This window comes from Ambystoma mexicanum, chromosome 3p, assembly GCF_040938575.1.
Source record: "Ambystoma mexicanum isolate Mex_15411 chromosome 3p, UKY_AmexF1_1, whole genome shotgun sequence".
In the NCBI taxonomy this organism is placed as follows: Eukaryota; Metazoa; Chordata; class Amphibia; order Caudata; family Ambystomatidae; genus Ambystoma; species Ambystoma mexicanum.
In genome coordinates this window covers 1,139,600,184-1,139,614,769 of record NC_090925.1, presented here as the reverse complement: position 1 = coordinate 1,139,614,769, position 14,586 = coordinate 1,139,600,184, and the positions used below count along the sequence as shown (strand labels likewise).

The 14,586-nt window shown below is 44.5% G+C and overlaps 1 protein-coding gene across 7 annotated transcripts in view; it reads right to left on the bottom strand.

Annotated features, from left to right (window-relative positions):
• The window catches only part of RAPGEF6 (Rap guanine nucleotide exchange factor 6), a 1,719,096-nt gene that overhangs the window by 165,761 nt on the left and 1,538,749 nt on the right, over positions 1–14,586 (bottom strand). For 5 of the 7 annotated variants that reach the window (XM_069652531.1, XM_069652536.1, XM_069652532.1 and 2 more), the window contains one exon: positions 4,532–4,555. The exons of the other annotated variants lie outside the window; for them this stretch is intronic. In XM_069652531.1, coding sequence (XP_069508632.1) covers positions 4,532–4,555 — 24 coding nt within the window. The remainder of the gene's footprint in view (positions 1–4,531; positions 4,556–14,586) is intronic. 7 annotated transcript variants of the gene reach the window in all.

Sequence of the window (14,586 nt, the reverse complement as noted above, 5' to 3'; positions counted from 1 at the left end):
GCCCGAACAGCCACGGGGGAATGATGGCTGTCCGCCCACCTGGGGAACCACGTGAGGAAATATCTTTAGTTTTATACACAGCTCTGAGGGGTGCACCAGCTCGACCCTCCATTGAGAGGGTTGGGCTCAACTGTCTTACCAGCAATTCTCTGCTCATGCGGCCTTCAGTTTTTTTTTTTTGTTTTGAATGAAGAGTCCCTACACAAAGCATCACTTGCGAGGGGTTCCTTCTTTTTATTTTTTTCCTTTTTTTTCATTTCTTCCCCATGGCAGGGGGATACATTTGGCTTGCAGTAATAGTCCTTTTTAACCATGCACACTTTCATATCTGCTCCTGGTGGTTCCAGTAGTTGCTTATACTGCTCCTGGCTTGACCTGCATATATTGACTTGGAGCCTCACACTATGCTACTGGATACTTGCTTTGCGAGACTGGGATCTTGGATGTTTAGTTAGTCCTTGTGTAATGAACAGCAAGATAGAGAGATATTTTATCGTAACATGCTAAGAGATGTATAACCCCGTCCTGCCATGAGACAACATATCCATGGTCCAGAAGTCCTTTAGATTAGCAGTTAAGTCAGTTTCTTCCCTTTCTCACCCATTTCACTCAGGCCTTCAATGCTGACAACCATCTGCTCAATTCCGAACTGTTGGGGGTTAAGCTACATTCTGTGCCGTTGTCCCTGGCCAACTGACACAGATGATTCACAGGAAGTTCAAGTTATCAGTTTGGAATTGCACACTTCTGATCAAGTGGGAAAGGCCCAATTATAACTCAGGTATTTTGGTCTACTGCAAGTAATATCACTACTTGATTAAATCACCTGAATATACTTGCACACCATAGCAAAAAAATGATTTATGATTACATTATGATGTTAAGGTGCGTGACTTGGCATGAAATGACCACGGAAGTAAATCTTGCTGGGGAGGCAGCCACAGACTTCCAATTCTTTCTACAAAAACTGATACTTGAAATAGACAATATAGTATAGGTTGCTGCAGATAGCAAGAGCAATTGTATATTTTACAGTTTTTGGAAGGCTTCCAAACAGACTGAGTTCATCTCAATGCAATAGCATAAAGTTATGCACAGAATTCAGATAAAACAACGTAATACTGTATTTTTGGTCTTAGTGCAGATACATGCCTCAACCGTACCTGCTTGGTGCAGTATTTCCAGTAGAATTTGCATTTCATATTGTGTACTGGGGAATATTGGTTGCTAAATTGTTCCCAGCACTGCACTAATTAGCTGTGGACGGTTTATGTAACGATATTGAGATTATGAAAATGAGCATACTAGCCCCCACTTATTTGATATTTCGAAAAGGTAAAAAAAAATATGCTTTTTTCATGTACTCCTGTTTCAGAGGTTCTGCAATCGAATTGTTCTTTTACCAACTATAAAACAGAATTAAAAAGTGCAACTTGTACCCACTTGCACCCTGGGAACTGTGTCCCTCCAGTGGAGAAAATAGCCACTCCTTCTGACCACTAGACCCAGGATGGAAATCTGAAATCTTTTACCAAGGGATCGTATCTCCCTCTTAAGACACGCAGAATACATGAACAGTCATTTTACATAAGCACACTAACCTCCCAACTTCAATTATTTCAAATAAAGCCTGTGTCCGTTTTAGACGCAAATCTTTCAAGGATGTTTACAAGTCACAGATAGGTATCGGCTCATTACAGCATGTTGAAGGGTCATGAACATAGACCAGAAGTATAGACTAGTGTGAAAGCATGCCCCACTGATGAACAGACTGTTCCAGCACGTAGTCCCTAACCTGGTCCTTGGGAATACAATGGAAGCAGGAGAAAGGGACTCGTGATGCTGACTTTAGGCAGAACCAATCTGACACAATTTTCTAGAGTTTATTTAAGTGCTGCCTTTCGTTCATCACGAACGGGCCTACCAGGTACAACTTAATTGTGATGTTTGAGTCCCTTTTGTATTACTATAGGGACTTGTCTTTTCCCTTCCCAATATGGTGGATTGGACTGAAACTAGGTTTTGGCCAAAAACAGTCATGTGATCGCTACGTTTACTTATATATCATTTGACCCACACTTTCCCTGATATTCCTAGACGGCCCAGTGAGGACTCCGGCAACGTTTTATTTCGGGTACCTCTTTATGTACATCACAGACGAATCAGGTACGGGAACTTCACAGAGGGAATCTGACTTGCCGTGATGTCTGTTCTCCCAAAGCAAACGAGTTATCATTTGCTCATGTTACCCCTTCACGGGTTTTTGAGCTCTTTTTCTGCAAGTTATTTTATGTTTGTAGCGCTGCTAATCCATACTGGAATGTTGCCTTCATTGTTAGGCAATGGCGTGTGAGTCACTCTCTGGATTGACTTTTTGGCCTCTGTATCGTGACTGATAGTGTTCTGATTTTAAATAGGTGAGCTTTTCTCTTCCACTTGATGTAATCACCTTTGTTAGAGTGCCCAGAAGAAATCGCTTTCTCTTGAATTCATACTTAACCTGCAGTCCGATAAGACGCAGGCAGATAGTGCTAGGGATACCTGAATTGTCTTTCCGTATATCCCTGTTGGATTGGACATTTTGGGGCTATATTGTGAATCTAGACAATACCCCATCCACCTCCTTTTCCAATACAGAGAGAAACAAAGAACCATCCCCCCTTTTCTAGCGACTTTCTGAAAAAATGATCTAAACTAGGTGGGTGTGATCTGGATTTCTGGTCTGCAAGTTGCCTCTGGTTAGGTCTTGGGTTTGAGACACGTGGTGGTTTGCATAGTGGAATGGGTCTACCCCCATCCTTTCTTGTGGTACAGTGTGGGCCTTGGCAAACAGATTTCTTCCCCCCCCCCCCCACTTGGCTTTTTAGAAATATTTACTGCATTGGGTTCAGTATGGTTTTGAATACATTATTGTAAAATATTGTGATAAACATGTGCCCTTAAGAATATATTATGTGTTTTTATGTTTTCAGTGATTCTTCTTTTGCCTGACGAAGACGTTTTGAACAACTATAGGTCGAAACCAGTTGTTTTCACCAGGGTTCTTGAATGCTTTGAGAACCCAGGATTTGGACTGGAGCTTTAATGACAAAAGTCTTGTACCTCATTTATGTGCTTATCTTGTATAATCCTTTTGTTCTGAATTGTGGATGAATTTGGATGTGGTTGATTGAGTTTGGTTGTGTATAATTGATCCACTAGGTGTGGTTTTGAGCACTAATGTGTGATAGTAGTGGGCGGTTGATTTGATTGATTGTGCTTTTTGTAATAATTGTATGATTAATCTCTTATATAAAATAGGAACATTTCTTTTATAAATATGACCTAGACTTACTTTCAGTTTGGGGGTCCCTCCTCTTCTGTTTGCTTTTTTAACAATGTTCAACAGTACCACGTACTACTGCTGATGCCCGAGCCAATTGTCCCTTGTGAGTTTATCTGACTAGACTTGAGCAGAGAAACAGATGAGAATAGCTTGTGTGTGTGTGTGTATACAGCAAGTATGCACAGACAGACCCAACAGAGATGTACAGAACTCTGTAGGTCTTGCTTCTCTCTCTATGTGACAAGCGAATAGGACAGAAGCAGTCATTTACGCTTATGATCTAGTGGCAGTAGTGGAGACCTTTTCTACCAAAAGAAGTAGCAGACTCACTAATGGCTGTCAAAGTAATGTAATTTAATGGGGACCTGTTTGAAGGCAAAATCCAAGCACTTGGGCCGAGGTAAATACGAAAGGTTGTAAAAGATGGCAATGACAACCACAAATTAGAAAAATTTAACAGTACTGGTTGGGGGCCCAAAAACGTTTCATGGAGTGTAACAGAAGCTGTAACCCGGAAAGAGTCAGAGGCCGGATGTCATCCTTTGCCAACTGAAGAGTGACTGCAGTATGGTAGGAAGGAGGCAGAGAGTGTGAGTTTGTGTGTGTGTCCATGTATAACATAACAGGCGAGACAACGTCTTCCTCCAAAATAACAAAGGCTTGTTTTTCCCTTTCATGCGTTATGTTTGATAGTGAATGTCAGTCTTGCGGCCTATCTGTGCTTTGCTTGAACCCATTTCAGATAAACGAAGAGCTCTGTCATTTTGCATGGTAGGAATGCCTTGTACTGAGATACTGCATGAAAAAGTGCTATTTTCGCAGTGAGGGAAGAAGGGACACTAGATTTATAACCATGGGCAGGGTTTGACTGAATGATACAGGACAGAATTTATTCCACAACGGTCCCAGTGCATACCATTGTTTCAAAGAGGAGAAAATACCAGGATTTAAAAAGGGTTCCCTCATTATGCTTTCAGCTCTATTGTGAGACAAGAAAAGAGCACCTTCCGGACCCCGACCGCAAAAATGTGAAACATCAGAGTGGTGTCACCTCGTGCGTCATAAAAACAGACATTTACTCGTTACAAAAAATAAGTATAAGGGTTAATTCAATGCATGCTGCGTTTAAGGTGCATGCACAATGAGAAGGATGCAAAATGTTAAGAGTTACACTTTCAGCTGTGTTGCATTCATCTCACTACTTACCCCAAACTCCTCCACCTTTTCTTCCTGCAAGCAAGAGCCACATACATGAAGCACGTGATTCAAAAGGAAAGCACAGGAAAAAGAGCAGAGTTGAGAGTCAGAAATGAAAGATGATGACAGAAAAGAACATAAACAGCACATGACAAATTCACCATCCACAAAGACAGGAATTACTGCAATGAGAAGCAGAGGTTGAGGCTGCCTCAGTGACAATGAACAGCTTGGCGAGCTCCGGGATGGAGCTGGAAAGCCACTGATCTTTTTCAGCATGACATGGAGCGAATGGGAAACCAAGTATGAATGTGTGGGGGCGGGCCATACTGCAGAATCATCAAGCATGTCTTACACAATCAATGTCTAATTCAGAAAGTCACACACACATCATAGGTTCGGATGTGCAGGTGCATTAAACTATCCACCTCCAACCTCTTTTACACTAGTCATTCCTTATCTTTTTGCGATTAATCTGCACGGACTTGTGTTTTATATTTGTTCACCTGCACAAAGTAAAAGCCTGCCTGTCTGCACTAGCTCTTTCATTGTTCAAAGAAAATGCTGTTTTGTGTCTCTCCCTCTACTCTCTCCACTGTCCAAAGAGTTCAGAAGAAAGACTTCCATTTGCAATCCCTCTGTCGGCACAGTGACCCTCATCACACTGTTCTGCGGCTGGGGGCTGCACCACAGGCGGTGCTCACCGGAAGGTAATGGGTAAAGACTGCACTGTTGTAGAGCAGCTGGCCAGTTATTGTTGGGAACATCCCAACCAACACTTACACCTGTGCAAAAGTCCAAATTAGCTGACCTTTCGTGGAGTAGGGCGAACAGCACATTTTTCTCACTCGCTTCTTTCCGCAGGTGAACCTGACTTTTGTTCCCAGCTGGATGCGCAGGGTTGGATTACTCTCTGTAATTGACCTATGAAGACTATAATTCTGCTCTCAGACAGTTTGGGCCCCATTTCAACTTGGGCTGTATTTCGGCGTCAAATCCACCAGAACACCGCCCATCAGAATTACTGTTACTACTATTTGGTCTGGCGAATTTACCACTGGATTACAAGTGGTGGTGGCTGTGTTAGTCCTCAATAATTAGGAGTCCATAGGAGTCCATTGGGGATTTCAGTGGAATCCGCTGCAGTAATTTAGTCAATTTTGCTGATTTTTCAGCGGAAAGTGGGAGGATTTACCTTACAGCATGATGCTGGAGGTAAATCCCCCACTCCAGGGCCAAACTCATAGCATGGCGGAGTGGGAAAAACTTTTTTCCCCACACTGCCATACTCGTAATGAGCCCATTGCGTCTTTCTGTGCGCCCGCAACTATTCACTGATCTATGACAAAGGGATGGTTTCGCTTTTTTGAGAAGTCTCTATGCACTTTGTGAACTTTAGCCTATCATTCACCAATCAAGGATGGTGTGCTTCCCAGGCTGCAAACCTCACCAGCAGAAATACAATACTGTCTTTGTACATTGTGTCAGTCAAATACAACTAAATAAGAAGAGATTTTGGAAAAAGGCCTCACTGGTCATAATATATGCTGGGAGTGTGGTAAGGAACTGGGGTCCATTTGGCTCATGTTGTGGTCTAGTGACAAGCTGCATGAGTTTAGATGGTAACATTTCTTGAGAGTAAATGTGATTTTAGTTAACCATCGAGATCTATGACCTTGCCTCTAAAACGTTGATGCAGCCCTTTCACAATTGAGACAAGAGCGGTAACATCCTCAATGGTCAACACTTTAACTTTATATGTTTGGAAGACTCTTAACAAGCCTAGGATTGAGGAATGGTTTCAAGAACTTGTGAAGCTAGTGACCATGGAAAAGCTATGTATGGGAAAGGCACACAAACAAACATAATGGTACATGAGACATTTATAGAATGGTAAGACTGCTCTCCCCCCATGATGATAAAATACTGGATATGCGATAATTACCCAATTCTTATTTTCGTCTTTTCAATCATGTCTGTGTCCCCGGCCTTTTTTGTAGTTTTCATATATGAAAGTTGTGTTAGGTTTCAAGTACAGTGTGTGGGCTCATTATGGCCAGATAAGAAGGGTATTATTGCACAATGGAGACTGTTTCAATCGTCATGTATCTGAAATTCGCTGTTCTCTTTATTAGCATTTATGTCTTCTTCAACTTTCACTTCTCGACAGATTGTAGGTTTGCATGTCTGATCACCATTTGCTAATTGTGCTGGATTGTAGGTTGGCTCCAGGGGGTTAAGTGGAAGGGAAGTAGGTTATGTGTTTTGGTATTACTGATTGCAAATAATCATCCCTTTTGGTGGTGGGGGTCCTTGGCGGGAATACCAAGAGACCCAATGGTATCCCTCCTTGAACCGTTTGATAGCGTGGCTCAAGCGTAAGAATTACAAAAGATGAGTGAGAAGAAACAAGTTGAAAAACGACTAGAAAACACAGTAACAGATATCAATGTTCAAACAAAGTTACCAAATTGGTCAATGGTATTACTAACGATCAGAAAATATGTGAAGAACATTCATAAAAAGAAACCAAAAACAAAGTAACTTGCTTTTACAACGAAAGTCAATGGAATCGCAATTAACATGCACCATTATGGGGAGCAAAGTCACTCAGTTGAAGAATTAAAACACTGGTAATTAGTGTGAACCTGATTCTCCAGAATAGGGCCTACGACTGTCAAATTCAAGGTCCCCCCTTCCAGTGGGAAATGTTACCTTCGTCCTTAGTTTCAGAAACACAGGAAAAATGGCACAGGACTATACCAGACAAGGGTTCCAAAAGGTTGGTGTTACAACTCGATTCCCCTTCTTCGATCCCCTCCTCACCTGGATCCGATGAAGGGTTCTCTGAAGAGTCCTCCATGGTCTTCTTTCTTTCCACAGCAGTTTTCTTCTTTTCTTTCCAGTCGTGAAGATATGGACGGGCTCCGACCCCCTTCCAATCAGGGAAAAAAGGCCTTGTAGGCAAATAAAACCCTGATGTAGCGTCGGATCCTTGTTAGCTGCCATTCCGTCTTTGGTTTGCAGAAGTTCACAGAGTTGTAAAGCAAGTCTGCCTTCCTTGAGGATTACGAAGACAAAGGCGACGGGAAGAGGAAATGAGAAGACACACTGGCGGAGACCCAACAAAGATGTAAGGAAAGCTGTAAGCGCCAGCAATACAGGTTTAAGGCAGGAGGCAGAGGGGGCAGAAGAGGCACAGAATCAAGGAGTAAGGACGGGAGAATTAACAGGTTCAGGAGGAGGAACAGAAAGAGGAATACCTGAAAGGTACAGTGGACAAAGCACACGAGCGAGCGTTCCGGCAAGAGAGCACGGTTGCAACGCTCGATTCTTCTGCAGTGGGTGTTCACATACGGCGACGGCCATCTTGGAATAAACTAGACCGCCGAAGTAGACTCAATAGATAACGTTACAGCACTTTCAATGGCAGCCCCACCGAGTCCACAGGCGCCACGGCCGAATCCTGACAGTATAACCTCTTCTCATCGGGGTCCCCCCAGGTTTGTTTGGATGTAGTCTATGAAAACGCTGAATCAAAAGGGGTGCGTGTATATTCGTGACTGGCTCACAGGTTCTCTCTGCTGCGGTATAGCCCTTCCAAAGGACAATGTACTGCAAAGTGCCTTTTCTGTAGCGAGAGTCAATTAACCCTGACACTTCATATTCGTATGGTTCCGTATCCTTAGGTGAGGCTTGCCTTTTAAGGCTCCGCTTGTATGGATCTGGTAGGTATTCTTTCAGTAGAGATGTGTGCAACAATGGATGTAGCCATCTTAAACTATAGGGTAACTTCAAACGAAACGCCACCGGGTTAATGCGTGATTCGATGGGATACAGTCCAATGCATCTCAGAGCGAACTTGCTTGCATGAGTCCATCTAGGAAGAAAACATGTCGAGAGCCAGACCTTGGTTCCCTTGGTCCAAGAAGGGTCAGGGTTTCTTCTGCGATCAGCATACTTCTTGCTGGTTTCTTTGCTAAAATCTAGATGCTTCGCTGCTTCTTTATGGGTGTTCTTTAGGGTCTCGAGGAGTCGGTCCACTGAGGGTATCTTGGAGGGTGTTATGCTCTTATCAGGAAGGTGTCTTGGGTTGTACCCATATATGCAGAAAAAGGGACTCATTCCCAAAGAGGTGTGCTTGGTGTTATTATAAGCAAATTCTGCCAAAGGTAGCAAGCCTACCCAAACGTCTTGTTTCTGGTTACAGAAACATCTAAAGGTACTGTTCCAGATTGGCGTTTAATCGTTCTGTTTGGCCATTGCTTTGTGGGTGGTACCCTGAAGATAGGGCAGTGTACACCCAGTCCCTTGCACAAAGTGGACCAAAACGTTGAAGTGCACTGGGTGCCTCTGTCGGATACGATAGTCGTAGGTATGCCATGTAGCCGGACTATCTCCCTTAAGAAGACCTCTGTGGTCTCTGGGGCAGAAGGGAGCCATTTCATTGCGGTGAAGTGAGCTAGTTTACTAAAGGAGTCAACTACAACCATGATGGTCGTTTTATTCATCGATGGAGGAAGATCCACCACAAAATCCATGGGCAGATGTGGCCAAGGTCCCAAAGGTGTGGTATCCTGTTGTAGCAGTCCTGTAGGTCTTGATGTAGTATATTTGCTGCTGGCACATACAGGGCATGTGGTCACGTATGCTTTTACGTCCTTGTGTCTGGACGGCCACCAAAAATACCTGGATACCAACTCAGTGGTGGCGTGGGTCCCCTTGTGCCCAGCCGTGGGTCCTTCATGACACCACCACATAGCCTGGGTCTGTAGTTCCTTGGTAGGTAAATATAGGGTTTGTCCGTGGTAGTACAACCCTGGCTTCTTCTCACATAGGGGATGTCCGGGAAGCCGTGGGATAGCTGAAGGTACAGAGGCCTCTTGGACTTGCTGAAGGAAATCTCTTACTGTTCCCAGTATCCACTTTCCTGCCAGTATTCTTTCTGGATCAGTTGGTAGGTCATCCTCGTCTTCAAGGCTACGTGAAAGGGCATTGGCAAGGATGTTTTCTTTGCCTGTAATATACGAGATCTTGAAATCATATTGGGCAAAAAAGTATGCCTATCGGGCATGTCTGGAATTCCTGCATTCCATCTGGCGGAGTACCTTGAGGTTACGATGGTCAGCTCTTATTAGGAAGGGAAATGCAGCACCTTGCAGGAGATGGCGACATTCCTCACATGCTTCTTTGATCGGCAAAAGCTCCTTCTCAATGACTGCATAGTTCTTTTCACTGGATGTAAGTGTCCAAGAGTAATAGGCCACAGGATATTCTTTGCTGTCCGGACCCGCCTGTAAGAGGGCTGCTCCGAGAGCTCCTCCGGAAGCATCTGTCGCAACAGTGAACCGTGTTGCCTGGTAGGGTTGGGCTAGATTCGGAGCTGTCACAAACAAATCCTTAAGGGTGTGAAAGGCTTTATCTGCTTGTTTATTCCACTCAAACTTAATTCCTTTCTTTAGTGAAGCTGTGATGGGCAACACTACCTCGGAGAAATTTGCAGTAAATTTCTGATAAAAGTTGGATAAGCCCAAGAATTTCTGGATATCTTAAGTGCTCCTGTGCGTGGGCCAAGACCGGATTGCTCTGATTTTTGCGGGATCCATTTGTATGCCTCCAGCAGATAATATAAATCCCAGATATGAAACAGATGATGCCTCGAAGATGCACTTCTCAGGTTTGGCAGACAGTTTATGCTGTCTTAACCTTCTTAGTACTTCATGAACATGTTGCCAATGAGTCAAGTCTGGGAGCGAATACAAGGATGTCATCCAAGTAGACCACAACTGAGGTAAATAAGAGCTCAGCGAATATCTTGTCCACAAAGCGCTGAAAAATAGAAGGCGCGTTCACTAAACGAAAAGGCATTACCTTGTATTCAAAATGTCCCAGCGGGGTCTTAAATGCTGTTTTCCATTCATCTCCCGCCTTGATTCGTAGCAGATGATATGCTCCCCTTAAGTCAAGTTTAGTGAACACTTGTGCGCCTCTTACTGCTTCTAACACGACCTTGATAAGGGGCATGGGATATCGATCCCTGATAGTCTGGCTGTTTAAGATGCAATAGTCAATACAAGGTCTTAATTCACTTGTCCCTTTCTTTGGTATAAAGAACAAAGAGGCCCCCAAAGGGGATTTAGATTCTTGGAACAAACCATTGGCATGGTTGATGTCCAAATATTCTTTAAGTGTGTCTTTCTCTGATAAGGACAAAGGAAACATCCTACCCACTGGTATGTGGGCTCCAGGTTGTAGATCAAGAGCACAATCTTCCTTTCTGTGTGGTGGTAACAGTAGGGTAGTGATTTCTTCAAACACGTCAGCATACTCTTGATATGGAGAAGGAATGGGCTGGACTACTGAAACTGCAAGAGGGTTTCCAGCTTCTGTTAGTGTATCTGTCAGGGGTGAGATACAGTTCTGTAGGCAGTATGCGGACTGAAAGTTGATGGTATTCTGGGTCCAATCAATCCAGGGGTTATGCTGTTGCAGCCAGGGTATTCAGAGGATTATTAGAAAATGGGCTGCCTTTATTAGATCAAAGCTCATCTCCTGATGGTGAAAGAATGAAATAACGAGCGGGCAGGTCTCCATAATGGTGGGTCCTGAGGACAAAGGGGTCCCATCAACTCCTTCCACCGGAATGGGATCGGATTTGGGAGCGTATGCGTATGCCCTTTTCCTTGGTCCAGGTCTTGTCTATAAAATGACCTGCCGTTCCGCAATCCAACATGGCAAGCTTCTCAATGGGAGGTGAGGAGCCGATTTGAATCTTAATACCCAATACCATAAGTCGGCATTCCAAAGAGGTTTTGGCTGGTTGAGTCCGATTGCAGGGATTCATACTCTGTTCCCCGACCTTGTCCCTGATTAAGGTCGGGTTGGTCCGTTTCCCTTCCGACGTGGAGGGACTTCGGGGCAATTGTGTAGAAGATGAGTGGATGAGCCACAATACATACACAATCCTAATTCTCGGCGCCAATTTCTTTCTGTGTTAGAGGGCCCATGCAATCCCGATCTGCATAGGTTCATCCATTGCCCCCTTCTCAGACACATAAGGCGGAGGCATCATAGGAGGTGCAATGGTTTGGTTCCTGCGCCTCTCCTGTCGTCTCTCCAACATTCAGTACTCCAGTTTTAAGGATAGAGTCACCAGTTCCTGAAAATTGGCGGGCCTCGCTACTCTGGCAAGCTCGTCCTTAAGATCTTCGTGGAGACCTCTTCTGAACAGCGTTTGTTGCGCCGAGTCAGGCCATCCAGCCTCTATGGCTAGTTTAGTGAATGTGGCTGCATAGGACTGTACGTCCTGAGTTCCTTGCGTGATATCCACTAAGGCTTTGCAGGCTGAATACCTCACCTCGGGCCTTTCAAAACGGCCCTTAAGGTTCTGGACACATAGTTCGTAATCATTCACAGAAGGGTCAGCCTGAACAATGAATGAGTGGGGTAGCCCAGGCCAAGGCGTTACACCCAAGATTGGAAACCAAAAAACCAACCTTTGCCCTATCATTCTCATAAGTCTTGGGGTGAAACGTGAAATACACTAGAGAGGCTTCAAGAAATTCTTCTTTTCTCCACTGTATTTGCCAAATGGATATGACAAAGGGGGGAGTTCCCCTCTACTCTCTTCACAGGTTGTCATCTGTTGCTTGAGTACATTGTTTTCTGCTCGCAAGGACTGCACTTCTGTGGTTATCCCTTGTAGGGCAGCGACTAGCTCCTGGTATTGCGCAAGTGAGGCCATGGGTGGTTTTGGGCGTTGCAAGCTGTTACAACTCTATTCCCTTTCATCGATCCCCTCCTCACCTGGATCCGATGAAGGGTTCTCTGAAGAGTCCTCCCTGATCTTGTTCTTTCTTTCCACCGCAGTTTTCTTCTTCTTTCCTTTCCGGTCGTGAACAAATGGACGGGCTCCCCCGGAGGCCACCTTGCCCAAGTGGAACAACACTGAAGGCAAAAAGGGAAACTCCGGGGAGCCGACCCCCTTACAATCAGGGGAAAAAAGGCCTTGTAAGCCAAAAAAAATAACCTGAAGTAGCGTCGGATCCTTGTTAGCTGCCGTTCCGTCTTTGGTTTGCATAAGTTCACAGAGTTGTAAAGCAAGTCTGCCTTCCTTGAGGATTACGAAGACTGAAAGGCGACGGGAAGAGGAAATGAGAAGACACACTGGCGGAGACCCAACGAAGAGGTATGGAAAGCTGTAAGCGCCAGCAATACAGGTTTAATGCAGGAAGCAGAGGAGGCAGAAGAGTCACGGAATCAAGGAGTAAGGACGGGAGAATATACAGGATCAGGAGGAGGAACAGAAAGAGGAATACCTGAAAGGTACAGTGGACAAAGCACACAATCTAGCGTTCCGGCAAGAGAGCACGGTTGCAACGCTCCGATTCTTTTTCAGTGGGTGTTTACATACGGCGGCGGCCATCTTGGAATAAACTAGACCGCCGAAGTAGACGCAATAGACAACGATTACGGCACTTTCAATGGAGGAGCCACCTACAGTCCACAGGCGCCACGGCCGAATCCTGACATTTGGATACACATCCTGGGTCCCTGAGGTTAAGAGGTGAGAATACGTTTCTAAATTCCATTCAGGAGAAGGGAGGTTGACCGCATAAGAGTTCTGGCCGGGTTAGGGCTTTAAGGTGATAGGCACAGTTTGAGGTACCTCACGGTTGAACGCTACTGGGAGTTAGAAAAAAGCTCTGATCACACCAAAGTGCCTTAGTGCATACTGAATCTGCATTGTTTTTGGAAAGGATCAGTGGCTTTGGAGGAGCCTCTGGGTGATTCTTTTCAAAAGTGGCTTTTTTCATGGAAGCCACTTTTGGGCAATCTCAGAGCTTGAGAAGTGGCTCAAGGGTATTTTCTGCAATTGCAGTGCATTTACAATCACTGACCCATGTCTTGTATCTTCTAGGAGGCATTTGATCCCTCAGTACCTTGACACCCTGACTTCACCAGACATAGAAAAAAATAAACTATAGCGAGGCAGGAAGGTCTTGCAGCCAGGTCCTGTCCTACTATTCCCAGGGACACATTAGGGAGTTGGCTTCTCTAACTCTGGTGACCCTTCCAGTAACAAACCAAGGAGAAATGTTCAGTGTCAGCAGGTTCCAGGCAAATCTACTTCAAAGGCAGGCTAATCAAGACAGAGTCTACCTAGAAGTCAAGAGAGTCTACCTAGAAGTCCAGGATTCTGGAATTTTTAAATGAGTGATCCCCAAGCAGGCCTAAACTAATTGTAGGGGTACGAAGAGTAACCAATTAAATCTGACACCTAGCTAGTTTCCACTCCCCTTTTACCACACTATACCCTCACACCCTGTGCTTGGCAGTGACAGTAAGGTCCACACTGCTAAGCTTCATTGGTTGAGGCCTTCAGTCTCTGGCGGGAAGTCCCATTCCATGGGAAATATCAAAAGGGAAAGCCGGGTGCTCTCTATTCAGGCCTGGCCTCCTTAAGGGCAAGGTGCTCCCCCAACACACTTGAACTCACTTTTGACGCTTTCCACCAGGCTTCGCAGGCCTGGAAAAAGAAAGATGGGAGAGGCCCGTTAAGGCAGCTGCTCTGGCTTTGCTGAATCAGATAGGCCACAGTTTAGGACTAACAATACTATACTTGAGGATCAAATGAGAAGCAATTTAATGGCAGGTTCATTTTTTCCTACCAAATTCCAAAAACCTTCAAAAATGTTCATCTGGAGATCGCGAAAAAAAATGTAATTGCATATATATATATATATATATATATATATATATATATATATATATATATATATATATATATATATATATAAAAAAGTGAAAATGTGTGGGCTTGTGGCTTCGCATATACACTATCAACAATCTGCACCAAATTCTGCACAGTTACCCGTTGGAACCCTCCGGACATTATTGGCTACATGATATCTGGACACCACACCCCTTTCCCTGTATTTCAGCAAAGGGAAAGTGTGGGTTTGCGTATGTTCCCTATACGATTCCACACTGTTTCACCAATCTGCACCAAAATGTGTACAGTCACCAGATAGGACCCTCCAGACATTACTGGCTACATGGCA